Below are 25,104 nucleotides of genomic sequence, written 5' to 3'. Positions count from 1 at the left end.
GGGGAGGGGGACGTCATCAAGCTTATGCCCCGTTGTTCATTGTTAATGGCCGTTACACTGACAAGAAGCATTTGATCAGACACACATATTGTGGGGGGGGAGTTAGGGGGCAGAATTACACAACCCATGAAGATAATAAGTAATGACGTCTTATAAAGGTCAACAAACAAAGCACTAGTAGGACAAACACATGCCGTGTGATGAGATTCATTAGGACAGCATTGAGAGGGTGGAGAGAGAGAGCGAGCGTTTCACTGCGGTCGTCACAGCAGCAGAAACAGGTGCGTGTCTTTACTCCGGGGCGGCGGGGGCAAGACAAGTGCTATCCTCACATGGTTCAGACTGGTCACACTTGACCACACTCTGACCTTACACCCACTTGAGTAGCCCAAGACTTCATTAAGTAGGGCCCTAAGTAGCGCAGGGGTCTCACAACTATTATCTCTGCAATTTAATACAGACTCTCCCTGTCCACGGATGATCTTGGCCCAAGGATATTTGTGAGCAGCGTGCTAATCTACGTGGAAAAACTTCGGGGGCAGCCCTGCTTTGAATTCGGGACCCTGCATCTCTGTATTTGGTTTGACTCGGGGGTCACCTCACCTGTCAGGAGGAGCCCTCTTGTAAAGTCTTCCTACAAACTCGGCTTCACTCAACATGGTCTGTCCGGGCACAAAGGGCCAGGGGTCGGTTCAAGTTGGAAGTATAATAGAACAGAACCCCAACCGTTCAGGAGAACAAACAACTAGTCAAAGCTTGAGACTGTCAGACATGAGTCACACAAAAAAAAATCAGACCTGGCATGGCTACATATCCTGCAGTTATGCAAGATGCATATTTAATTATGAAGGCAAATATTAGGCTCATGCATTCTCAGCAATGTAAAAAAAAAAAATTCAATTATATTATATTTAATATCACAGTGCTTTCTCTATATTTGTGGGGCATTTCATGACGGGAGGTAATCATGTTTACGTCTCATGTGTGTTCTGTGCAGGAGATACTTTATTAATCCCTCACTGGGGAAATTAAATATTAACGCTAGGTTGTTATTATTCATTACACACGTAGACTTCAGATACATGCAAGCACATACAGGAGATAGACATGCACAAGTTGTGGAGCCTGATAAATAAATGGCTTTTAATAGAACAATTTCTCAGCCAAAGCCTGGCTGAAGATGTGTTATCTCCAGCCTTTTTTTTTTCTTTTTACAAAAGGTGAGATTTGAAAAAGACTTGAGGCTGTAATTGGCCTCCAAAGACTTAAAAAAGAGCTCTGTTACTGGTCAGTGCTTTAGATTGTCGAACTAGGAAATTATGGGATTTCTTTTGTGGCAACAATTTCTCCTGAATCAACCAGAATCCAACAAACAAAAAGTATTTCTGTTATCTGCTGCTCTAATAATAATGACCTTCAGAGCATTTATACAGCATTAAACAGCTATTTGCTAAGTGAATATATATCGGAGTGATTTCTACCTGAGCAGAGAATGAAGTCGCTCTCCCTCTGTTTGTGTTGTTATCTGAGCTTCTCCTTTCTTTGTTGACGTAGCTGGGTGGGCAGCCGTGTACTTAAAGTGCATGGCAGCGTGCTGCTCTGGCTAGCTCATGGTCGCCGCTCTGCACTGCTGTCATAACGCCGCTTACAGCTGATAACGCCGTCCGGTCACGGAAGCTGCGGTTCCCCCTCCGTTAAACACCGTTAGCTCTGTCAGCATGTTTGCTGCTCCGTTAGCACCGTTAGCTACAAGCTGCCAGCGCTAGCGTCGCCATGGTGAGAGGGGAATCTAATTTTTCGGCCTTTGCTGTTTGTTAAAATGCCTGCAGGTCATTCTTTCCTAACTCCAGGTCGAGGACTTTTGAGAGGTGGCCTCTTCGCCTCACACAGTTTTCTTATTGTTCTGGTATTTAGCTGCCAGACGATTTCATTTCTTTCCAGACCAACATTTCACAGCAAAAACCTTTAAAGATAAGAGCTGGGTTTTGGCCAGGCTCAACTCACCTCTCTCTCTCTCTCTCTCTCTCTCCCACCAGCGACGACATCGTAACTTTTAGTCACGCTTTCCTTTCCCCACAACACATCTACACTCACATCTAATGACAACAGAACACACAGCTAAGGTCTCCAGCTCGGGAAACAGAGGGTTCCTGTTTTTGAGTACAAGCTCTATTGTTATCTTAAACAACACTTTGACAGTACATGCACTCTCTCTCTCCCCAGCTCTTGCTTCACAAACTCCACATATTACACAATTATTATCGAGCTGAATCTTAATCCCTATATAGCGCTTTAGTAGCACACATGCTTATCTGCTCCTTTCACTCTACTAATATTGACAAAGCCAGAGAGATAGAGTCAACAACTCTCCATTACCACTTTTCCTGTTTTATCTGTGCGCCTTATCTTTGCTCCGTTGATGGAGTCACACAGCCACTCCTATTTCTGCCCTTGAGGATCGGGTATCTCCTCTGCCATCGCTCCCGTCTCCGCCAATCGCTCACTGTCTCCGCGCTCTTTTTTCTCGTCCCCTCGGCCTTCGCGCCGCTTCACTCGCTCCCCATTGTGGGAACCGCGGTGCTGCACGGGGTCCATCGGGCGGTTGAAGGTGTTAGGGGGATTGAAGAAAAGTCTGGATAAGCAACAGCTGGATTTAATGCACCATTAAGGTCATTGGTTGTTCAAGCTGCACCTGCAAATCCCCTGATTTCACCCCCCCACCCTCCCAGTCTAAACCCCTCTCCCCTGTCTGCTCCCCCTTTTCTCTGTTGCCCTCTCCTCTTTCGTCCACATACTCAGTCATCCCCTTTCTTTTCATTTCTGGCCCTCTCAGCTTTCTCGCTCTCGCCCCGTCAACCTCGAAATCCCCCACTTTCTCTTTTCCGGTGCTTTATCGAAGGTAACCACTGTCACCGCTTCACTCTCTTTCTCTCATTTTCTCAGTTTCGATGCCCCTCCCGCTCACAGGCTGTTGTGTTGTGTCTGCCAGGCCTTCTCGGCTGGAGCACAGGTTTCCTGAGTACTGGAACGGAACAGGAGCTGGCAGGGAGACACACTGAGAAAAACCGGCCCGACTGTTCCCACTGAGCGTCACACCGCCGCTCGTACCGAGGCGACACAGGCCGGACGCAGCACATGCTACGGTGTGTGCAACAATGCAGCATGTCCCACTCGGGTTCAGTCTATTCCGTCGATGCAATGGAGGAGCCTGACCTTCTGTGTAACATATCACGTCTTATTAGGTGGAGCAAGTTGCTGCAGGCTGTTTTGAGTTGATCAACATGGGGTCAACACTTTCATTTAATGTGATGCTGAAGATCTGAGTCTCCACCTTTAAGCAATAATATATTGCATAGGAAATTATAGGATGATAGGATTCACAGAAAATTAAGTGATTTCGATAATTCATTTTTATAATTTGAGTCATTAAGCCGGATATAAGACATCTCTGTCTTATCTCGTGGATGAGAAGATGTTACCTTGGGGCGCTGGGAAACAGTTTTCATTATTTTCGGAGATTTCAGATTAAATTATTCGATTAACAAGAGCTTAATAAACACTAGCAACATATCAATCAACGGTGCAGCTTTTTGTGCTGCAGCTTCTTGTAAGGAAATTCAAATAATCACTAAACACGGTCATTTCGGCCTGAGCATATATCGTGACTGTTACACAAAGCCATTCACAAGATAAAGCATCTTTGAACAACATTGTGCAGACTTGGAAAGATAATTGTTGATTTCAGGATCTCAAGATTTATATTTCAGCTAACAGACATAAACCCTGATTATCTTCCAGTCTTGCATATAACAGTCGCCATAAACAGAAGTAACAGCTCGCCCCTCTGGCAGACGCACAGATCGTCACTTACACTATTAACACTGGTGCAGACAAACATAAACACCACCATCCTAAGAATAACTCTCCATTTGTCCCCGAAGAATGATGTTTATTTCTCAGCGGCTCTTTAGCGCGTCCCTCTCCCCCAGCTGGCTGAATGATGTTTACATCTCTGACTCCTCCTGATTTCACCCTGGAGAGGTCTGCGCCCTCTGCACCTGGACAGTTCACCTCCCTGAATGAAAGGAGCGCCCCAGAGCACCAACAGAGACACTGAGATCAAAACAACTGTGTGCTCCCCGAGGCCCCTAATGAAATTGTTGTTGGATTCCTCTCTTTGGAATAACATTAGTATTTATGGATGGCTTTCAGCAAGTACTAATGGTAAACTAATTTTCAAAATGGCTTTTCTAAATTAAGAGGATGGCACAGAGAAACTGTTAAAGGTCTAATGTGAGTTAAAAGCCTGACTGGGGGCCTCATTATGGACGCAGTTGAAACAAATTGTTTTGAGTCTCTGAGCTGACAGGGTGTCTGCTGTTGTTAATACATCCAACTACAGTCTAGGGCAGCGTTTTAATGAAAAACATAGACAGCAACAACATTGAGATTTATTGAGGAGTATAATGAGGGAATGTAGTCATTAATCTTTTTCACCGCTGTCTTCTCACTCTTCTCAGTGGTCATTAACTACACAACAAAACAGGATATATAATATACAGAAGTACTACATAATAACATACGCACATACATACATACATACATATTAATATAGAGAGACAGACAGACAGACAGACAGACAGACAGACAGACCGACAGATAGATAGATAGACGGAGATAGATAGACGGACAGACAGACAGACAGACAGACAGACAGACAGACAGACAGACAGACAGATAGATGCTTTATTATTAACATGCAAAATCATTGTTAACTCATTAAAAAAACGTGAATAATTTAACTTTAGTTTTGTTTTCAATATATTTGAGGCCTTAATCTTAATAATGATGGATATTTAAGCTTTTAAATTACGACATTTAAAACAAACAAACAAGAAAATTCCATTAATTCAGTAGAATTGTTGGGAAATCTGTAGCAACACGGCAGTGACTGCATTTCCCATAAGCCATCGCGGTTTACGTCATAAACCTGCGCTGAGCTGAGGTGGACTTGGGGAGGTAAACACATCGTTCTAAATCGGTTTATTGAACGAAATGCTCTTCTAGAGTGAATCGTGTCTCTTTTTTGCTCTCGTACGTGTGTTTTATTCCTGTTGTCTACCCGCTGCTTGTCTTCCTCGTGTGCTGTGACGTACGCTACATAGCTAACGCGGTGCTACTTTGGTGTGCTAAAGCTAAGCTAATTGAAATAAATAACGCCGTCCGTTCCTCTTTTAGGTTGTTTTCCGGCTGCTCACCTGGAATCCCCGCGGCTCTCGTCATGACGAAGCTTCTGGAATGGCTGTTCGGCGTGTCGGTGGTGGTCGCAGTCTGGGCTCTGGTCTCGTTCGACCTGTTGGACCTGAGCCTGCCGCAGACGTACAGAGAGGTGGCCTGGCCGATGCCCCTCTACCTGCTGGTGTCATTCGGCTGCTACTCCCTGGCCACGGTGGGATACCGGGTGGCCACCTTCAATGACTGTGATCAGGCGGCGAAGGAGCTCCAGCAGCAGATCAAAGAAGCCAGAGAGGACTTGAGGAAGAAGGGATTAAAGATGTAGAACTCGAGAGAGACTATGTAGAAACTTTTGACTGAAAGGGACGCACGGACTACTTTCACACACACAACACCGCGTGGATGTATTCTTTAGGATGTGTGAACTGACATCCTCATCTGTTTATTTACTGAACATCAATCATATCGACCATTTATGCAGCATTGTTTCTATTCAGTGTCTTTCAGATTAGATATTGAAAACGTGCTTCAGGAAATTAGAATTAATGGCCCGATGGATGATTTCTGGGTTACTTACAAGTCACAACACACACTACAGTTTGCACTGTAAAATAAAATATTCCTAAAGGTGTAACTGAATGCTATGTAATAATATCAACACACCTCATAAGAAGCTACTCCCACTGTCCGAATCTTCAGAGTTCAAAACCTCTGAGAGTCGCTGGTCTGCTAAATTATCATCTCTGACAAGTCGCCCATCACTGAAATGCCAACAAATTCAACCAGAAGGTCACACCGGAACAAACTCATTCAAGACCGTTACCAGCGGGATTTCACACCGAAAATATTCCCACACGGCGTCGACCGCGTTGTGTGTCTGCAGATTGTTGCTGTCCTGTAAAGATGGACTAGATTTTATCTATAAAGAAGTGTACATTCCATTGTCCAATTTCCGACATGTGCCCTGTGGCTATTGCTGAACTTAATTAAATTGGAGTCTATTTTTCTTCCGTTTTTCTGCGTACAGATGTGTTTGTGGGTCGGGGTGGGGTGGGGTGGGGGGGGTTTCGTTTCGGGCCAGGAGGTATGCGAGTATGTGCATGAGTGCTTGCATATATGATGCATTCCTTCTCCAACCCACATGGCCTGAGGGCTTTATATCAACATTTCAATGCCTCCCTCTGTGCGAGAGACGGATCTCTTTTGTGCCACATTGGAGTCGACAACATGAAATATGTTTTAAACACTAAGTCCTTTTCTTCCCTCGCCAATCGGAAGAATGTAGGCAAAGTATGTAGTCCTGCACTGATGTGATGTTGGCGACTACAGTTCTTTTGTGTGTGCGCCTTAAAAAAAGCTGCCTATGCTCATTTTCAGTGAGTTCCCGCTGGGTAGAAACAAAGCATAGCCTGGCCAAAGGCATCATTATAGGGTTCCAAGAGTTCCCATAACTTCAGAACAAATGCAAAAAGAGAGTTGGCAATTCTCTGTGTGCAAGCGCTGCCTGTTGTGCCCCCCCCCCCCCCCCCCCATGAATGTCTGCAAGCTGTTGCAAGAGCAGACTGGATGAAAGGCAACCTGTTATTTACCAGCAAATCTTCTACTTTTGGCAATTACACCAAAGGCTCCCCTCGGTAGGCAGTTATGTTCTTACTTCTAACCACATGTGAAAAATAGTTAATCGCTTTTCTTTGTCATCATTCTCCCAAAATCGTACTTTGAAGACATCCATCTGTTTGTTTTTATCCTGCAGGCTATCAGACTATAAGGTATAAATCAGATTAGGCCAACCATATACAGTGTGTGTGTATACAGTGAAAGTATTGTTGTGCCTTTTCCTTTTAATCCCTTATTTCAAACATAACATAAATCCATCCAGGACGCAGCCCTTTACATGATAGTGAGTGTAATTCAGTGTAATCTGATGCACAGACATGTAGCAAAATCTGTTTTTCTTTCTTGTTTTTTAAATCCCCATGCATTTAATTTGTAACAGACATGAGATGACTAGCACCACTGTTGTCTGCTGAGTGGCAGCGTTCACAAGAGAGCTTGTATCTGATAGAGAACAGTAAGGCGAAGCACTGAGGAAGATCCATAATGATGATTGCATAGCAGTTCTGCGTCTCCGCCTGTCAAGATTTTTGATGTACCATGAGTGTTTTTTTTTTCTTTTCCTTGCGTTAATGAGCTTTCATATTTAGCCGCAGGAATCAAACCTTCACACCGTCTTCACCCATTATATCATTACTTATATCACCTGGATCACTTTGAGCAAAAAAAAGATGACCTTAACTTGACCTGAAATAATACAAAAGTTGGCATCCAGTTGTTTTTCACAGTGAAGATATGAAGCTTGTTTGTTATGAATCATATACATTTTTTATCTGTTCTTGTATTGCAAAATGGTAAGTTCTGTAGTCATCTAACATTCCTCAGTGATATATATATATATATATATATATATATATATATATATATATAAGTATATGTACGTATGTGGCGACTTCAAGATCCCCTCGCTTCGATTTTTCTTCTTTTTTTTCTGGTTTTGGGGTATGAGAGCCACTTAGCCACACTTTTTTTTTTTTTTATAATTGCTCTGTCTGTCTTTGACAGGCTGAGAAAGATGACAAATGTGCACAGAATGTTCTTCCTGTTCTGCTCCAAAGTGACAAGGTGAGAGGCGTCAGATAAATTGGGCGAGGAGCTGAAAAACAGGAGGAAACCTAATGGGGACGCAGACAGCGAGAGGGGGCGGGCCACGAGGTTGTGCCCGCAAACGTGGCCCCACTGAGACCTTAACACACTATAAAAAGCATTTCTGGAGACACTCGGTGACACTCCAAGGAGCAAATCCATCTCGACAGGCTGAGAACCAAAACTGAAAAATGATAGGTTATCATTTTTCTGTGCAAAAAAAAAAGGACTTTTTTTCTCCCCCACCCACACATTTCACAGCAAAACCACAAAACCATCTAGAGACGCACAGAATGGAGCTAGTAATCGAGGTCCAGAGCTAAAAGAGATGGAGATTTGATCCAGATAGAGAAAATTGAGTGAACAACAGTAATTGCGAGATGAGAGATTGACGAAAGTGGCGGATCAAGACAGGCGGTGGATGGCTACAGAGGATGAGGATGAGGATGGTTTAAAGGGACAGAAGAGGAAAAAAAGGAAAGTGACTAAGTGTCACGGACAGGAAACCAGAGCATGGAGCTGGAACAAGACGAAAGGCCATGAAACAGAGTGTGTGAGAGGACTTCAGGAAGAGCAGACCACACCCCGACCGCTGGTGGAGGCAGGGCACCAAAATGTATCCCGATTGACCCAGAGGTTCAGACATCTGTATCATCAAGTCGCTTCCTTCCCATCAGCCCCGTCTGACCCTGCTGTCATGTGAAGCTTTACAGGCACCAAAGCAGGGAGGGAGAAGAAAGGAGCTTCCAAACATGCCGCTGCAATAAAACCAACATTTAATCCGAGCAGGCAGTGCATCATCGCTGACTAAAAACGATGTGAAAGAGGTTAGAAAAATCACTCATGGGTTAGCCTATTGTTCTTCGGCTGCTCACAAACAGCTGCTTTGATACTTAGAGGACACCGGGAGCTCCGTTCTAGGGCATGGAAGCTTATAAATGCTACAAATAGCTACAATAACATTAGGTAACGTCCCACAGGCCTCGTACGCCAGATACTCCTGGCTCTTCCCAGTATAACACAGGCTAGCAGGCAGACAGGGACTTGTCGTCCTGCTGATAGTGAGGCATGACTCAGACCAGAGACGCAGAGACAGACCAGCTGGCCGTGCCGAAGCTACACTGAATTGTGGATTCTGCTCTCGCTGCGTCTCATTGCCTCCTGACAGTTCTACAATGTTGGCTTGTTTCTCGCTCAGTTAAACGCTGATGCCCAATAAATTGATAAATGCCTTGTTTTTTCTGCCTGTTGGGAAATGTTTGATTTTATATATAGCCGCATTTTGCCCCCCTCGTGTATTGTTTTATATTCAAGCACTCGTTTTGCAGAAATATTGGAACTGCGATCTTTTAAAAAGACTGCCGCCATGCTAGTGGCTCATGAGTGGTGCTTTCAGCTAAATGCTAACATCGGCACACAAACATAATAAAGACGATGCTTACATGCTGATGTTAAGCATGTATATAATATTAAAAACAACATACGTTATGCAGATATTTGGTATTTAGTCATTAACCAAACATATTGGACGAATTCTAATTTTGACCTGATGGTGGCGCTAAAATGTCTGGACCTACAGACCAAAATCGGTATCCACAGATCCATGCTGCTAACATAGCTATAAAAAAACAGAGGTTTCTTCAACGTTTACTGCTGATTTGCAGAATCCTTAAATGCTGCATATTGCAAAATATTTTTTACCAATTTTTCAAGTTAGACAGCAGTAGAAGGGACAGTTTGTAGGATTTGGTGGCATCTAGCGTAGTGGTTATAGATTACAACCAACAGAATGAGACCAAAGTGAGCCACTGAGTGCCGCTATCACTGCAGTTTCACAAGCGATTGCCTTTAAATCCATCCAATCCGTGATGTCCCGAATAGTCGTGGCCCAAATATACAGCATGAAACAATCACACTTCGATTTGCCTCTAGTGATCATCAGAGTGTCATTGGATCATCACTTTAATGCAAGAATAATGTGTTTATGTGTTCTTATATGGTACAAAAGTTGGAGAAAGCAAGGACATGTGTCACTTCTGATGGCCCAGATTGGAAATATGCAATCAGCTTGAGAATCGGGAGAGCAATCTTTTTCATCATGCAGCAGACGTAAAAAATAAATAAATAAATATCCTCCAGATGATTGAAGGACTCTTTGAGGATTCTGGAAATACTTTCAGGCAGCTATAGATGTAAAACAATCTTCTAGGCATGACTATAATTTAATGGTAATACATGAGAGGCACAAACAGAGGTTGATTTAATATACACTCTACTATACAGAATGTTGCCTCGAAGCATTTCTGTCTGCTTTGATTATATTCCCAATACTCCAAGATTTTGATTCACGGCGTCCTTGCGAGCGCTTGTAAAGTTTCTGATCAACGAATTGGGCTTTAAAAATCTTACGCAAACAGAATAGATTTTCCTTCTTCTCGGCCTGTGGAAACACTGCCCTCAGGATGTTTTCTGTAGCCTCACATTTGTTCCGATTAACTCCCGACTGCCTCAAACATTTACTACAGCGTTAAAGGTTTCACACTTGCTGTCCACATTTACTCAAGCTGGTATGCCGAACGAGTGCGTAAATAAAAAGAATTGTCTCCTCTTGACGAGCGGATACTCAGTGGAGCCTCTTCTTAGGGGTCGGGCGGTTAAGGGGGCCTGTCCGCCGGCCCTAATTTATGACCGCGCTTTTGAAAACATCGGGGAGTTGCGAGGCCAGCGGCACCAGTTTTTGGTGCTACAGCTGTTTTTACTGTCACGGCCGTAAAGCTCCCCTGGGAAAGGAGAGACGGGAACAATGGCTTGTCATGCAACAGATGAGCATGTTTGGTGGGCTGGAGACTGGTGGGGGGGGTTGGTTAGCTCAGGGTGGAGGCTCGCCACGAAGGTAGAGATAAAGGCAGTATCAGATATTATCTGAGTTATCGTGGAAATCTTTCAGGTCTAATCAAAAAAGGGGAAATGGGCTGGATTTCCTGGAAGGTTTTAGCACCAAAACCACAAGACTCCTGCTAGCAGCTGTGAGGCTTCACACGCTAAAGCTCACATGGCAACACTTCTACGGCAACGCTCCGATGTTTAGCAGGTGACATTCACCGTGTTCCACATCTTGGTTTAGTGTATTAGCATGCTAACATTTGCATGCTAATGGTACTAAACTCAACATGCACCTGAGGCTGAATGTCACTTTTTAAAGGTATTTAGTCGTAAAAGATTAACATTTTGACTTAATAATAGATATAATACAATTCCTCCTGAGGGCGATATGGATGTCTGAGCCAAACAGTTTCACATTTCACTCATAACCACAAAACAGACAAATCAACTTTGCCATCCCGAGAGCCATACAAGCCCCACCATGCCTAGACTTGCAAGCAGGGCTGGCAAAAAAAAAAAAAAAAAAAATATCACAAGAAAGCTGTTCTGGTTTTCCAAAAATATCTTTTTTTTATTTCACATGAAATGTTCACATTTAGCATATTTATCAAACATTTTATATAATCTTCTCTATATATATTTATAAATATATACATATTATACACTTTTTGTTTTACTTACACATGTACAAAATTAGGTAACAAGGATTCAGATAAAAAAAAAAGAAAGAAGAAGAAGACTGACTTCAATGGTTGTCATACACTGTTGTGCTCTGCTGATCAAGCCAGCCTGTCGGGTGAAGATGTGCTTGGCAAACTCGGTTCAACGCCGTGTCTCAAATCATCCAAAACTGCGATCGTTATCACGAGAGTCTAAATGGCTGATCTCTGCGTTGGAAACACGAGAGGAAAGCACCATGAGGCACAGGGGTTGGGTCCTGTGGAAATAAAGATACCGGACCGCCGCGTCAGACGGTTAAACCGACGCAGCGGCGAGATCCAACAAACAGAGAAGTCCCGCCTCTCTGCGACACACACAACATCTCAGTGTTTGCTTTTGGCAGAATTTTTTTTTTTTTTGTCTCATCACTCCATCAATCGCTCCCCTTTTTTCTCACACATTATCCCTTTCACACAAGTACTAACTCTACCAGGAGAGAGAGAAATAAACACCTCCCCCCCAGCGTTGCCAACAGTAAACGTTTCTTTTCGTGAGCACATGGTTTATACAGTAAAACTCCTCAGCTGCAAATGTTATAAATTATCTTCACAGAATGTACACGCAACACAGTTCAATGTAGTGTGGTTTCATGTCGTCAGTGTGTGTGTGTGTGTGTGTAACACTGTTGTGGAGTGTATGTTGGTTGTACTGTGCAGCATTTTAGTGCTACAGTATCTAAGCACATGGTCCGCAAGAAGGAGTGGTATCCATGAGAACTGCCCCCGTGTCTGTCAATGCTACATTTAGAGAAAAGTAACCACGTGGGACGTCAACGCCACTCAATACCATTACGAGAACAATACAACAGGTAGTACACGATACTCAAGGGTGGAATAGTGTACAAGTTGGAGAGATGACTGATCTTTGGCTCAAAAGGGAAGAGGTGGATTCCTCCCATCTAAACTCATATTGTTCAACAAAAAAAACTCTTGATTGTTCGTCGGCCGCTTTAGGTTCGTCTTCGACTTGTCCTTTGTATCGTCTCCTGGGGTTAGCGTTCAAAGACTTTTATGGGTTGTTGTTTTTTTGGAGAGAGCCTTTAAAAAAATACAAATCAAAGAGAGCTTGGTCTGTCCAAGAAAAAACAAAAAAAAACTTGAAAAGTCAGACGAAGCACACACATACTTTGTCTCGAACGCTCGGCACGTGGAGCGCGAGCGAGTCCATCTGTACTTTACAAGCTTCGTAAAGGTCTCTCCCCGTGGCCAGCACTGGGCATGGAAAACTGTCTTTTTGAGTCAGTGGTTTCATCCCCACGGACTGTCTTCATTGTAGTCCCTGAAAAAAAAAAAGTCGCCTGCTCACAGCAGTCCTTCCACGTCCTCTCAGTGCAACAATAGCAGTAATGAAAACGGGACTAGCAATGAGAGGATGGAGAGGGATGTAGCCGTCACCGCAGAGCCTGACCGTACACTCTTCTGGACGTCTGGCAGGACTACCACTGGGTCGTCTGCTTGAAGATGGAAGAAGATAAAGAGGACACATTAGCACCACGTATTTACACCCTAACGCGCGCCTGAATGGGGCCTGGATTGTTTTAAGGTCATGGATAATTAGATAGCACGCAGGGTTTGGTCAACATACCTGCAGGCAGTCTGTTGGATGGGTTGTGAACCCCGCCCCCTCCCCCGCCCCCGGCTCCGACTCCAGCCTCGCCTGTGCCTCCTTTAGCCACTCTGGCCTCTTGAGAGCCTGAAAGGACAGAAAAATGCCATCAATTACTCTGCTTGGGTCTCGCAAATCGCCTAAAAATGCCGATCAGGGGCGACTGCGCTATGCTCCTTACGGCCAGCAGGGCGGTTGAACTCACCATCAGCAGCTACGACGTCCACCCTGAGCCTGAGGCACTCCTGTCCGTGGTGGTGCAAAGGTTTGGCTGGGAAGAAACAACAGCACGCGTTAACATCTTAACTAATGCACTTATCCTCCGCTGGCCCCTTAATTCACCTTCATGCATGCGCCCACACACACACACACACACACACACACACACACACACACACTTGGCAACAGCCCGACACAGGGACCAAGCTTAGAAGGCCATCTGTGACCAGGCGTAGTGTGTGTTGTCCTGCAGTTTATCTAATTACAGCCAAGCACGGGGTGACAACACTGCCTGCTCTTTACGGTTACAGTCTAGCAGGGTAAGTATAAACATGGCAAAGGAGCCCACACCCCAGATAATGTCCATGTTAGGGTTAAACGAGCTGGCCACCAAGATCCGGCACGTTACAGTTAGTAGAAAAACATAGAAAGCCTGCCCCGACCAGAATGATATATCTCAATTCTTAGATTGATTCATGACATTTTCCCATATGGTTCCCATAAAATGATTCCTAACTATTGGATATTAAACTAAGATGTTGAAAATTAGCATGTTGGGATGCTGATTTTAGCATTTAGCTCAGAGCACTGTGACCAAGTAAAGCCTTAACTCTCAGTTAAACTTCCCATGATGGTCCCAAACCGTGAAAATAGCACTTACAGATATAATAGTAGCTTTCTCCTTGGCGGAACTCCTTTCCCAGAGTGAACGGAGTAAAACGCTGGAACTTTTCAGAGAACTTCTCGGGGGCGTGAGGAGCAAACGGGTGTCCGCACTCCCAACGCATCTGGTCGTACGACTGGGGCTTGCAGGAATCGTAGTCCTCGCGCTCCACCATGTAGAGCACGTATCGCTCGGCGTCCAGCAGTGGCACCTCGCCCTGGGGGTAATGGGGGCAGACGATGTCCAGGTAGTCGTTGAGCTTCACCTCCACGGTGTAGTCGTCCCATAGGAACCTGCGGGGAGAAGGCAGAGGAGGAGGGTTACGCAGGTGGCAGGAGACTGATAACCATGCTTATAGCAACAGAGCGGTAATAAATAAAGCCTCAAAACCTGTGATTATATATTGATCGGCCACATGCCAGAGTACAACAGGGAAATCAGAGGGAAAAGACGGAGAGGCCCGGGAATGAGACAGGGAGAGCAGGGGAAGGAAAGAGTGTTTGTGAGTGAGGAAATATGTGTGTGTGTGTCAGTGCGCAATGAAGAGGGAAAACGCAATAAGGGGGGAGAATGATCTGCAGAGAACATGTGCATAAATATGGATGAACGTGAGGCCAGCTAAGCTGCTGCTGCTGCAGAGAGTCGGCACTGAGTGCACATTGATCCTACGTCCCCCTGGAGTTGAGTGATGTTTACAGAGAAACATTAGCAGTCAGTTAGCCCGTCAAGACAGGAGATGAGTATCGACATCCGCCGGGCTACACACCAACACCCACACGGATAAAGAGGCAGAACGCATTATGACAAATTCCCTTCAGCAGAAGCAGACGAGTGTCCTCAAGATAAGGACAAATAAAAAAAATAAAAAAAAGGTCAAATATATTTTGAACCATTCATTAGGCTCAAGGAGACAGGCGGACACATACTAAATGAGTCTGGTGACGGCCTGTAACCGTCTCCCACTACACTCCCTCTCATTACAGATAGAGAGAAACAGTCAGACTGTCTGCCTCCCCTCCATTCCTCACTGAATCACTCCTCCACCCTCTCTACGATGGCCTTCGAGTAAACTAATCTCCCTCCCTTCCCTTTGGACGTGGGTCAAAGAGATCTCGGAGAAAAAAAAAGCATTTTAACCTTCTTCAAATGCCCCCACACACCCAATTGAATTATTACAAAAAGACTTCTGACTATAGCACACTCTGAGGGAAACTGGACTCATCGCCTCTGTCCGAGATTCCTTCCCCCTCCTGGATTTCCCTTCCGAAGACATTCAGAGTTTATCTCCAGGAATGGTCACTAAAGGTATTTAAGCTGCGTCCCCTTCCCCCTGACTGAACGACGGCTCCAGGGGCGGCTCACGGCTAAAGCTCTCTTCTCAGCCAAAGCCATCTATCACCGGCCTCTAGCAACACACACAAACTCACACACACTTCCCAGTGATTCCCATCTATCAACAACCTAAAGCACTAGCTACCTACTTTTTGCACCCACCGAACGAACACACACACACACCTCCCTCCCACGGTACTGAGCTCCAAAGCGATGCCTATCAGTTTACCGTCTCCTACTGTTCTGGATCACCGGGGGTTCTCAGAGAATGGATGAAATTTGACAGACCTCGATATTTTCACAACACACAAGGAGAATGTGTGTCTAATATAGAGTTCTGTTGCTTTTGCAATGAATACATGGCCTGTTGTTCTGGCTTTCAGCAACCCCCCCAACCCCCCAAAAAAAGAGTAAAAGAGGCAGGCGGCCAGTGTGAGCAAGAAAGCTAATTGAACACCTTTACAGAAAAGAAAACTTTTCTTTTTTCTCATAAACCCCTCCCTAAATGTAACAAAGCGGGGCAGTTTGTGTTAGTGTGACAAGGTCCATATGTGTGACTAACGATCAAAGAGGCACGGGCCCCCGCCGCTCGTTAGCTGCTGTTGTTGTTTTTGGCCAGGGGTCTCCCTGGTTCCCCCTGGTAAAAGGATAGACGCTGTGGCTCCAAACACCGGGCCCTGACTCCTGCCCCCCCCTGGCACCCTCCCCCCTCCCTCCCTCCCTCCCTCCCTCCCTCTCTCTGCCTGACTGCATTCCCTCAATGCTGATGACCAGATTAGCCAGCAGCGCAATTATAACTGCAATACGGGCCCGTTAGAAAACGAGCACCTTTTTAATACACTGATGAAACTTCCATCTAACTGTGCCGATAACAGTGTGTCCCAGCCAACTTTCAGTAAGGGAGGGGGGGGGGCAATAATTATCATTTTGCCATGGTCCAGACAGCTTTGTGCTTATCTGCAGTTTGCCCGCCACGCTCTGTTTACCAGATTGGCACTAAAGTGTTTTTTTCCCCCTGCCACTTTCAATTCCAGTCGAATCGATAACGCTATTGAGCAAACACTGTTGTCTGCCTTTGCCTGACAGAGTTATCATCCTGCTGCAAACACTGCAAACACACACAAACAAACTCCCCATACCCCTCCCTCACTCCGAGCCCCGGATTACAAACCAGTCGCGGTATGCTCCCAATGTGTTCATCTAACGGGGGGGTCGAAAGGGGGGGTGCAATTAAAACACAAAAAAAGGGTATTAAAGTTGCCCCGGAGGGGGGTAATTATGCCCTCCTGCTCCCCACTTCCCAGCCCCTTTAGGCTGAGAGTTAGGGGGGGAGGGAGAGGGCATGAATAGTCGTGGGTGGAGGGGGGGGGGGATGGCTTTTGAAGTTCCTCTCACTAAGTATCTGTGCGAGCGCTACAGTTGCTTCATCAATGCCACCGTTTCATACAGTGTCTCTATTCACAACGCGCTGATGGAATACCTCACTTAGCGGAGAGAACAGTTGGTTGAATACGCACCCGGGGAGGCTGGCTAGCCCCTTTTATTAATGGCAAATACTTTTAATTATCCCGCCGCCTTTTGTCCCCCCCCCCTCCAACGCCCCGGCGTTGAAACGTTCCACATCATCTGCTTAATTAACCGATCGGAGTAACACACTCCAAAGAGAGCTTAAGCCTCCGTGTGAAAAGGTTTAGCTAACAAAGTCAAATCATGCCACCTTCACTTTGGCAGACAACAATCCTCCCTCTGTCTCCCCCGGTGTGCGTCTCTTGTTATTTCCCCACTCTCTGTCTTGATTTATTCCCCATTGTTTGCCCCGGGTTGCTCTCTTTTAATGACGGCAGAGGTAACGGCGGAGAGGAGCCGTTTTCTCCACTTAAGGATAATTTGTGGAACGGTGGCAGATCTGCAGCGAGGATTGTGCACACGTGAGCCCGTCTGAGACATTTTAAATGCGTGATTGTTTGTGTTGGAGTGAATTCTGGGAGTGCGTTTCAGTTATGATAAGGTGGATAATAAATGCCAATAACGAACAGCAACGAGGGAAGTGGGTTGTGGGTGTGTGTTTGCACAAATCTGGTGAAAAATAGACTACAGGCTGCTCACGGCCGCTCTCCCTCTCATCCCAAGAAGGAATTCCTGATTTATTGGAGCCTCTTCAGGAGCAAGGAGTCTAATCTCTCTTCTTTAATCTCTCCGGCCAGCATTTTGCTTTCTTCTCCACCTCTACCCCCTCCTTTCATCCATCCATCACCCTCTCATCTCTGCACTATCGCCCTGTGGAATGCCGGACCTCTGGGGCCGCAACGTGGATCAAAGGTCGGGACAATCTCCAAGTCAGCACCGGAGGGGCCTTGTGCATTTTAAATTCTATAGACGGGAATCGCTGACTTTAAGCGGGTCGATTCAGATCTATTTTAAAAAGGTCCACGTCTAAAAACAGGAGGTCTAGTCTACTTGACCTGTGCTCTGATCCTGACCATATAAACACGATCATTTTCCTCACAGGTTTCACGCACACAATTAATGTGACCCACAAGGTGACTGGCCTGCGTCACAGATGAGTGAACTGGAATGTGGGGGACCACCTAATCGGCTCATCCAAGCCTGGATTATTGGGCGGAGCAGCGGCTGAGCTCTGGTCCATTCATCAGCACCAGACCCTGTTTAATACAGGGGCTTAGAGTGGACAGCGAGGCCCAGAGCAAGGGGGCTGAGGGGCAGAGTAAGGGGTGAGATAGGCAGGGTGGGGCTTTTTATATTTTCCATCCCCATTGTTCTCCCACAGAGGAGGGGTATTACTCCCGACACACGGGACGTTTTGGAGTTCAAAAACATGATGGATGTGTGCGTGTGAGGGCGTCCAGGGTTGCAGAGGGGGAAAGTGAGAGGGTGTTAACAGAGTAATGAAAGACAGTGGACACAAGGGAGCCATTTCTCTCAGGATATATCTGAAGCTTTACACGACGCCAACAGGGAGGTGGCCCACCAGAGAGAAGCAAAAAGACTTTCCGAGGTGCATCACGAGTTTAGTAAAGCAGGACTGTTTAACATTATTGCTCAAACTCTCTTTTTTTTTTGTTTCATCCGCCTATCTATTCATCCATCAACGTCGGCCGCCCCCTCCCACTCCCTGTCCGTCTTTCATCGCTCAATAAGCAAACCAGATCCTCATGTCAACTCCGTCCCTCCCCCAACCCCCAGAACTCGCTGAACCGGTCACAAAACGGTTTCTGCTGGTATTCCAAATATGCAACTTTCTGACCCACCGTTTGCAGAGCACAATGAAAGCGTGGGTATGTCGGGGGTCGTCATAGAAACAAATATGGTGCGACTCATTCGGCTCCCCCACATCATATTTCAGCCTTCATTCTCTGCGGTGTTTGACTTTTTCCTGCCATCCATCTCAATCAGCTTTCTCCCGTCATTCAACCTTTGTCTGTCCGGATCATTGGTCATTCTGCCGGCGTCTCCCGGCTGGACTCGCCGAGCTCCTTTTGCCGACCGGCAGAAGCGACGGAGCTTTAAGTCCACCAGAAATAATTGGCTGATTCCGCTGTGCTAAGAAAGCTTAGATGAATACATATGCACTTTCCGACTGTCTCACGCTGTCCCCTTGAGCCATTTATATAATATAAAAAAGGGCCAGAACACAAAAGGTCAACACTGACATCACATTTCTCAGGAGGCAAATATCTGTGCAAGAAAATCGATTTTTCCAGATTGATTTCCACAAAGCAAAAATGTTCATTCTCATGTTTTTCCAAGAGCTTATTGCTTGTGGCTTCATGAATGCTGTGGGGAAACAATATGTGGGCACAGGCCACAGTTATTTAATGGATTTCTAAATGTAGTAGTAATAGTTGTTGTAAAGGTAATACTACACCAGTCCTCTAGGGGGTGGCAGTATTTACTATGGGGACGTGTTTACACACTAAACCCAGACATCCAAAAAGGGATAAAAAAAAATAAAAAAAAGTTACACAATAAACCCCGTTTACACAACAAAACAAACACAATGCTTTGTTTTTCTGCGATAATATCGGACGTCTGCTGACTAATTCTTCCTCATCCAAACATAAACTCTTGGTGCATTGAATGTCCCCAAGATTTGACAAACAAGTCTGGAGGACACACACACACTCTCTTATCTCTGCCTCACACACACACACACACACACACACACACACACACACACACACACACACACACACACACACACACACACACACACACACACACACACACACACACACACACACACACACACACACACACACACACACACACACACACACACACACACACACACACACACACACACCATCATAAATCTCTTTATTAATTGGGTTTTTTTCCCTCTGATTTTTGGGGGTTGAACTGTTCCAAGGCAGCGCAGAGAGGAGGAGCAGAGTGGGAAGGAGCGGGGGAAGTCTGCTGCAGAGATAAGGAAGAGGCACAAGGATGGGCAGGGGGCAGAAAAACACTGGCGGGGTTGACTGGGGTTGACTGGGGCGACACTGATCAGAGGAGAATCCAAAAAAAGACTAATAGTTTGATAGTGGTGTGGGCGGAGAGGCGGGCCACAAAATCATCCTCCAGGCTGGACAGCCGATCAGCTCCCTCATAAAAAAAAAAACAAATTAAATATCTACTCGCCCTTGGTTGATACATATTCTCTCCTCAAACAAGCCTGGGAAACTGAATCAACTCCCGAGTCCAGAGACTTTTACAGTCTTGCGTGTGTGTCGGTGTGAGAACTGTATTGTTTATTGTGCAGACAGGATACGCTGTTTTCCCGGGAAAAGACGTGGCCAGGAAGTGCAGCACTTCACAGGGAAACACGCAGCAGACAGCATGCAGACTTTGGTAACGCCGGACAGCTCGCCCGCAGGAAGGGAAAACCTTTGACCTGATTCTCTATCCAGTCCAATCGAGCCTTCCCGCCATCGACGCGGGCAACAAGTAGGATTGATTGAATTCATCAGACAGATTACAAAACCAGATTAAGGGTGGTGGGAGGGGACGGACGGTGCGAGAGAAAAAAGATGGAGATTGACGTAGGAATTCGCTGAAGACAAGGGGGTGTTGAGACCGAAGGCTGGATTAGGAAGCGAAGCGGGGAAACCTGGATGTTTTCCGAGGAAAGTAGCTTTCGGTTCAGATTACTTGGAAATCACAAGAAATCTCATATCTATTGTGTCCACCTAGTAACACCCGCTTGCTACCCAATCTTATCTCTCATCTCTCCAACATGTACGTGCTCACATGCGAGGGAGGCAAACAGGCAAACCCGATACATGTTCACCTTTGTTTTGTTTTTTTCCCCCTTCATTTAAAAAACTCCTGCGCTTTCAAACTTTGAGTTCTCAGACTGGCTCAACCACTGCTTCAGCACTCAAGAGGACAGACAAGTGAAAAAAAAAATAAAAGAGAACAAACATAAACCTGTTTGCTGGGAAGACTAGAGTGGCTTTTCATAGGGAAGGAAGCTCTAAGAAAGAGAGCTGGGGGGGGGGGGGGGGGGGGGGGGGGGGGGGGCGTGAAGGAAGGGGCAAAGTGCCTTGTGAAGGATTGCCATGGATGCCAAGAACGATAAAAAAATTCCACACCTCTTAGCATGCCCCCCTCCCCCCCCTCCTCCTTCTCCGGGAGCCAGAGTCGGAGGTGAGGAAATAATAGACTGAAAAGGGACAGCTTGTAAAGTTCAGATAAAAGCTGGCGAAAAAGGGACCGAAAAAGACAGGAGGGGGAAAGAATGAGAGTTTCCCAGAGGCAGAGCCACGGCTGTGCGGAGAGAGGGGGTCAGCCTGAGTGGCAGCTAGCATTGAGGGACCACCGCCGTGACAGAATGACTGACAGATTGATAGAGGCTGTGCCACTTCATCACATAGCGAACTCTGACCCCTGATCGGTCACACCAGTGACTATTCTCTTTCTGTGGCTCACCGTGAAGACCATTCCCCCAATTTGTATAGGAGGCATCACAAAACACCCATACTGACCGGATAAATACCCTCCCTCCCCCCCCAAAAAAATCACTAATGTGGGTGAGACATACCTTAAATAACTAATTTGAACAAACACGGCACAAAAAGCTGATTCCATCAACCACTGTGACAACAACAGCCATCTGGAAGTGTAGTTTTAACAAAAATCAAAATTCTCACTATAAAAAATATATCAGAAAAAGGTGATTTTGAGGATGAGGTCAAAACACACAGAAGATCCAATATGTGCACAAGAGAGAGAAGAGAGAGCCATGAAACAGTTAACAGACTCGCAGTACTGGAGACCACAGAACCCAGTTGAAAAGGGAACCTGGCCAAGAAGAGGGGGAGGGAGGTGCTGGAGAGAGGGAGAGACAGGTACAAAGCAGAGGAGGGGGAGGAACGGGTGGTGGAGGTGGTGGTCTACTTGTGCTCTGTCAGCAGGGAGAAAAAAAAAGAAGAAGGGGGGGAAGCAATGAACGAGCAGATTATTGGAGCTGTAGAGTCCAGAGGGCTCCTGGGACGATGTTAACATCAATCACAAGTGTGTGGCACATGTGTGTACGTGTGGATGACTGAGGTTAATGTGTACGAGAGTGTGTGAGTCACTTGAATCTGGTGATGTTATGACCGCTCACACACACACGCACACACGCGCACACACACGCACACTGGCTCCTGCACAGACACTCCCTTCACACAAGACACGTATACACACTGGCATGCAGGGGCCCGAACTCAACGGGCAACACTGGTGAGCCTCTTTCTGGGAACCGGCCGGTGTTCGGTGATTAAACGGCTGCTAATCAGACACAAAAGGTTGCAAATACGCAAACAAGTGAAACAAGGTCAGGAAAGCACTGAAAGACGTTGCTGTCAGGAATAGATTTCACTCATGCAGAAGCAAAGTGGTCGTTAAAGTACAGGCAGATATGACCTTGGAAGGCAGTCAAACCCGTGCACACATAAGTGTAGAGCAGGGCCACTGTGCATATATAGGCCTGCGTATGATCGTGTGTGTGTGTGTGTGTGTGTGTGTGTGTGTGTGTTGCTAAATCCCCCAACAAACACATTGACGAAAAGGAAATGAGCCTGCACCGCATGGACCACGGTGATCAATCTGAGATCAATTTGATTAACGACAGCTTTCCAACATGATGGAACAATAAACCGAGAGAGAGAGAGAGCAGACGTCACAAGAGAAAAAAGATGGACGTCAACATGCTGTATCAAGTAGGGGGGGTCAAAGGGCGGGTCAGATTGCTGGGAAAGATGAAAAGTACCACATGAAAACATCTCAGACGCTTGCTTTTTCTGCGAAATACAGGATTAAGTGTAGCCAAAAGGGGGAGATTTAGCACAGTCATCTGTTAAAAAAAGAAAGTGCAAAAGGGCGGATTACGCGTGTGTATACACAGAGATGATCACTGTCGTTCCACAGAGGGGGGAAAACAACAAAACGCCTCGCCATCTGGGACTCCGTTCTGATTTCCAGCGCTCCGGCACTATAATTGTGACCTTTCCGACAACAGTTAAGTGCTGCAGTTTTGACCACAGGGGAGATCGGGAGGGGAACGCTCGCTGTAAATAAGGCAATATTTGAATATCTGGGAGAGAGAGAGAGAGAGAGAGAGAGAGAGAGAGAGAGAGAGAGATTGATCCAGACAATGATTGATTCTGATGATGTTGCTGTGATCGTTTGTGATTGAGTGATCGTCTGCCAGGAGCCCCCGTTTGTGCTCGACTGTCCAGGTGGGGGGGTGTTTGCGTGCGTGGGTCCATATGGAAGTTCGTTTGTGGCCCCCATCAAACATCATTCTAATTGACCCCCACTTATTCCGAATGGCCCCTAACCCCGACAATTTGAGCTCCAGTTTCTCCTCCCTGAGCAATCCATCTCTCTCCCACAGCGTGACCTACCAGGCAGGCCTCAAGTTACCTCCTCGGTCTCTGTCACACACCATTATTACTCGTCTTACCACCTGAAATATGAACACCCCTATGTCTCCCTGACAGCCGCGGAAACCCCATGTGATACCTCTTGATTTAGGAGATAACGCAGCCTCCCACACTAGAAAGCAAGGACTCTCCGTCAAGAGGGGAAGGGTATGGCAACTGATATTTCAACATGTTGTGAGTCAGAAGAAGAAGAAAAAAACAACACACGGAAAAATACAACCCGGAGAAAAAAAATCCTCCCCTGTGGAGCCCAGCAGCAACAAATGATAGAAATTAACAGTGTGATCAAACTGAACAGTAAATCAGTGACTCCTACAATAAATCACTGCAGGAAAAAGTATGTATATGTGTGCACAAATAATGTTTTTCAGCAGTATTATATGATACTTGATCATGTCCTGATATGAAGAAAGAAAAAAAACATTTGCATTTGTCTGTCTATGAAAACATTGATTAAAAAAGGAGCTTTCTTCCCTCAAAAGTCAGTTCACAAATATAAACACGTGACATAACTAATCCTTCAGCATTAGGGTACACAGATTGCCAGAATCTGAACAGGTAGGACAATTACAGGTAAGGAGTACCATAACAAGTGGTTCGAGTCCAGAGAGGGGGGGGGGGGGGACTCCCAACTGTCTTGCATTATCATGACAACAGCAGCCAAATGCTCCCATCACAAATTCATCACCACGAGCTCATTAAAATATGCACGAGCTGCAACCATTCAACCGCGTCCGAGTTTGGATCAGTGTCGCATCAAAAGTAATTTCACATTCAAGACGCCAAACAATCTGACTTTTGCGCTGAGAAATACAAAAAAAAAACAGAAGTGAGTGCGAGGGTGGGTTCACGAGCGGCGAATTAGCATGAGGGGGAAAAAGAAAAACAACAAATGAAAGGAGATATTTACTTTGGGTTGGTGTTGTTCCAGTAGACGCTGTGTCGCTCCGCTGAAGCGAACCAGGCGCAGACGCTCACAACGAAAGCCACAATCCAAACCAAATCCATGGTGGGGAGCAGTGGAGGCGTGCAGAGAGGAGGCACAACTCAGGTAGGTCGTGCAAAAAAAAAAAAAAAAAACCCCAATCACAACAAATAAAGTTCACAGAGACGAGTTCGCGCCTCGAGTTGCACGCTTAAAACTACACTTTACGCATGCGTGGCTCTAAAGGGGGAAAATATGAAGAATAAAAAAAAAAAGCAAGTAGATTCGTACAGGTATAACAAGCGTGGAGAGAGCTGGTTAACGAGACTAGTCCGTAGTGAATGGAAGCCCGAGCGGCGTGGTGGCTGGTTTTGTGAAAAGCCCACAGCCGCGAGCCCCGCCTCCTTACCAGAAGGGACCAATCAGAGGGCTGTCCGAGAGACGCGAGCTCTGCAGCTTCTCTGGATGCATTCTGCTGTTTTGTGTTGTAGGCTGCACATTATTACAACTCCAGCATGTACAGTGTGATCAGATGATATGCTAGTTATGAACCGTTGCATGTTGGTTATATCTACGTGTTGTAAAAGAGACAATCATATTTTATGCATATATTTTTTGTCACTCGCTTGCATGTAAAACAGACAATTACATTGCACCTGCAATACATTCTCTATAGGATGATAAGACATGAACAGCTAAATACGAAAAACACCACAAATACAGCCTAAAAAATGGCCATAAAGTTAATTAAATAGCTCTCTGATCGACTGTAAATTAAATCTGAATATTAAAAGCTGTAAAAACATTGTGTACTTTTATTTGTTTCCAGTTCAGTTCAGTTTTTCCGGTTATTTTGTCCAATGCTTTCAAAC

At 45.7% G+C, this 25,104-nt stretch overlaps 3 protein-coding genes across 3 annotated transcripts in view; 2 read left to right on the top strand and 1 right to left on the bottom strand.

The window, feature by feature from the left end:
* The first annotated feature begins 4,972 nt into the window (after positions 1–4,972).
* On the top strand, positions 4,973–6,249 carry dpm3 (dolichyl-phosphate mannosyltransferase subunit 3, regulatory). Its single transcript, XM_084032160.1, has 2 exons — positions 4,973–5,019; positions 5,239–6,249. Exon 2 carries the CDS (start codon positions 5,282–5,284, stop codon positions 5,558–5,560), a length of 279 nt encoding a protein of 92 aa, XP_083888286.1. The 5' UTR covers positions 4,973–5,019; positions 5,239–5,281; the 3' UTR covers positions 5,561–6,249.
* Positions 6,250–12,553: 6,304 nt separating this feature from the next.
* On the bottom strand, positions 12,554–24,562 carry efna1a (ephrin-A1a). The gene is made up of 5 exons (XM_084032390.1): positions 24,218–24,562; positions 14,024–14,319; positions 13,349–13,414; positions 13,123–13,230; positions 12,554–12,991 (listed from the first exon to the last, which is right to left on the bottom strand). The coding sequence occupies exons 1-5, from the start codon at positions 24,313–24,315 to the stop codon at positions 12,864–12,866; spliced, it is 696 nt and encodes a 231-aa protein (XP_083888516.1). The 5' UTR covers positions 24,316–24,562; the 3' UTR covers positions 12,554–12,863.
* Positions 14,580–25,104, top strand: part of pygo2 (pygopus homolog 2) — a 183,378-nt gene continuing 172,853 nt past the window's right edge. The window contains exon 1 of the mRNA XM_084032389.1: positions 14,580–14,584. The gene's annotated coding sequence lies outside the window, so the exon portion shown is untranslated. The remainder of the gene's footprint in view (positions 14,585–25,104) is intronic.

The sequence above is a fragment of the Eutrigla gurnardus genome (assembly GCF_963514095.1).
Source record: "Eutrigla gurnardus genome assembly, chromosome: 17".
In the NCBI taxonomy this organism is placed as follows: Eukaryota; Metazoa; Chordata; class Actinopteri; order Perciformes; family Triglidae; genus Eutrigla; species Eutrigla gurnardus.
Note: the sequence above shows the minus strand (reverse complement) of the source record. Positions and strands in the feature narration are given on the sequence as shown.

Excerpts from the sequence above, each read along its gene's own strand:
- dpm3 (XM_084032160.1), top strand. The coding sequence starts at position 5,282 with ATGACGAAGCTTCTGGAATGGCTGTTCGGCGTGTCGGTGGTGGTCGCA.
- efna1a (XM_084032390.1), bottom strand. The coding sequence starts at position 24,315 with ATGGATTTGGTTTGGATTGTGGCTTTCGTTGTGAGCGTCTGCGCCTGG. Across the intron at positions 14,320-24,217 it reads TGGAACAACACCAACCCAAA|GTTCCTATGGGACGACTACA; the intron begins GTAAATATCTCC and ends TTCTCCCCGCAG. Across the intron at positions 13,415-14,023 it reads AGAAAGCTACTATTATATCT|CCAAACCTTTGCACCACCAC; the intron begins GTAAGTGCTATT and ends GTTTCTTCCCAG.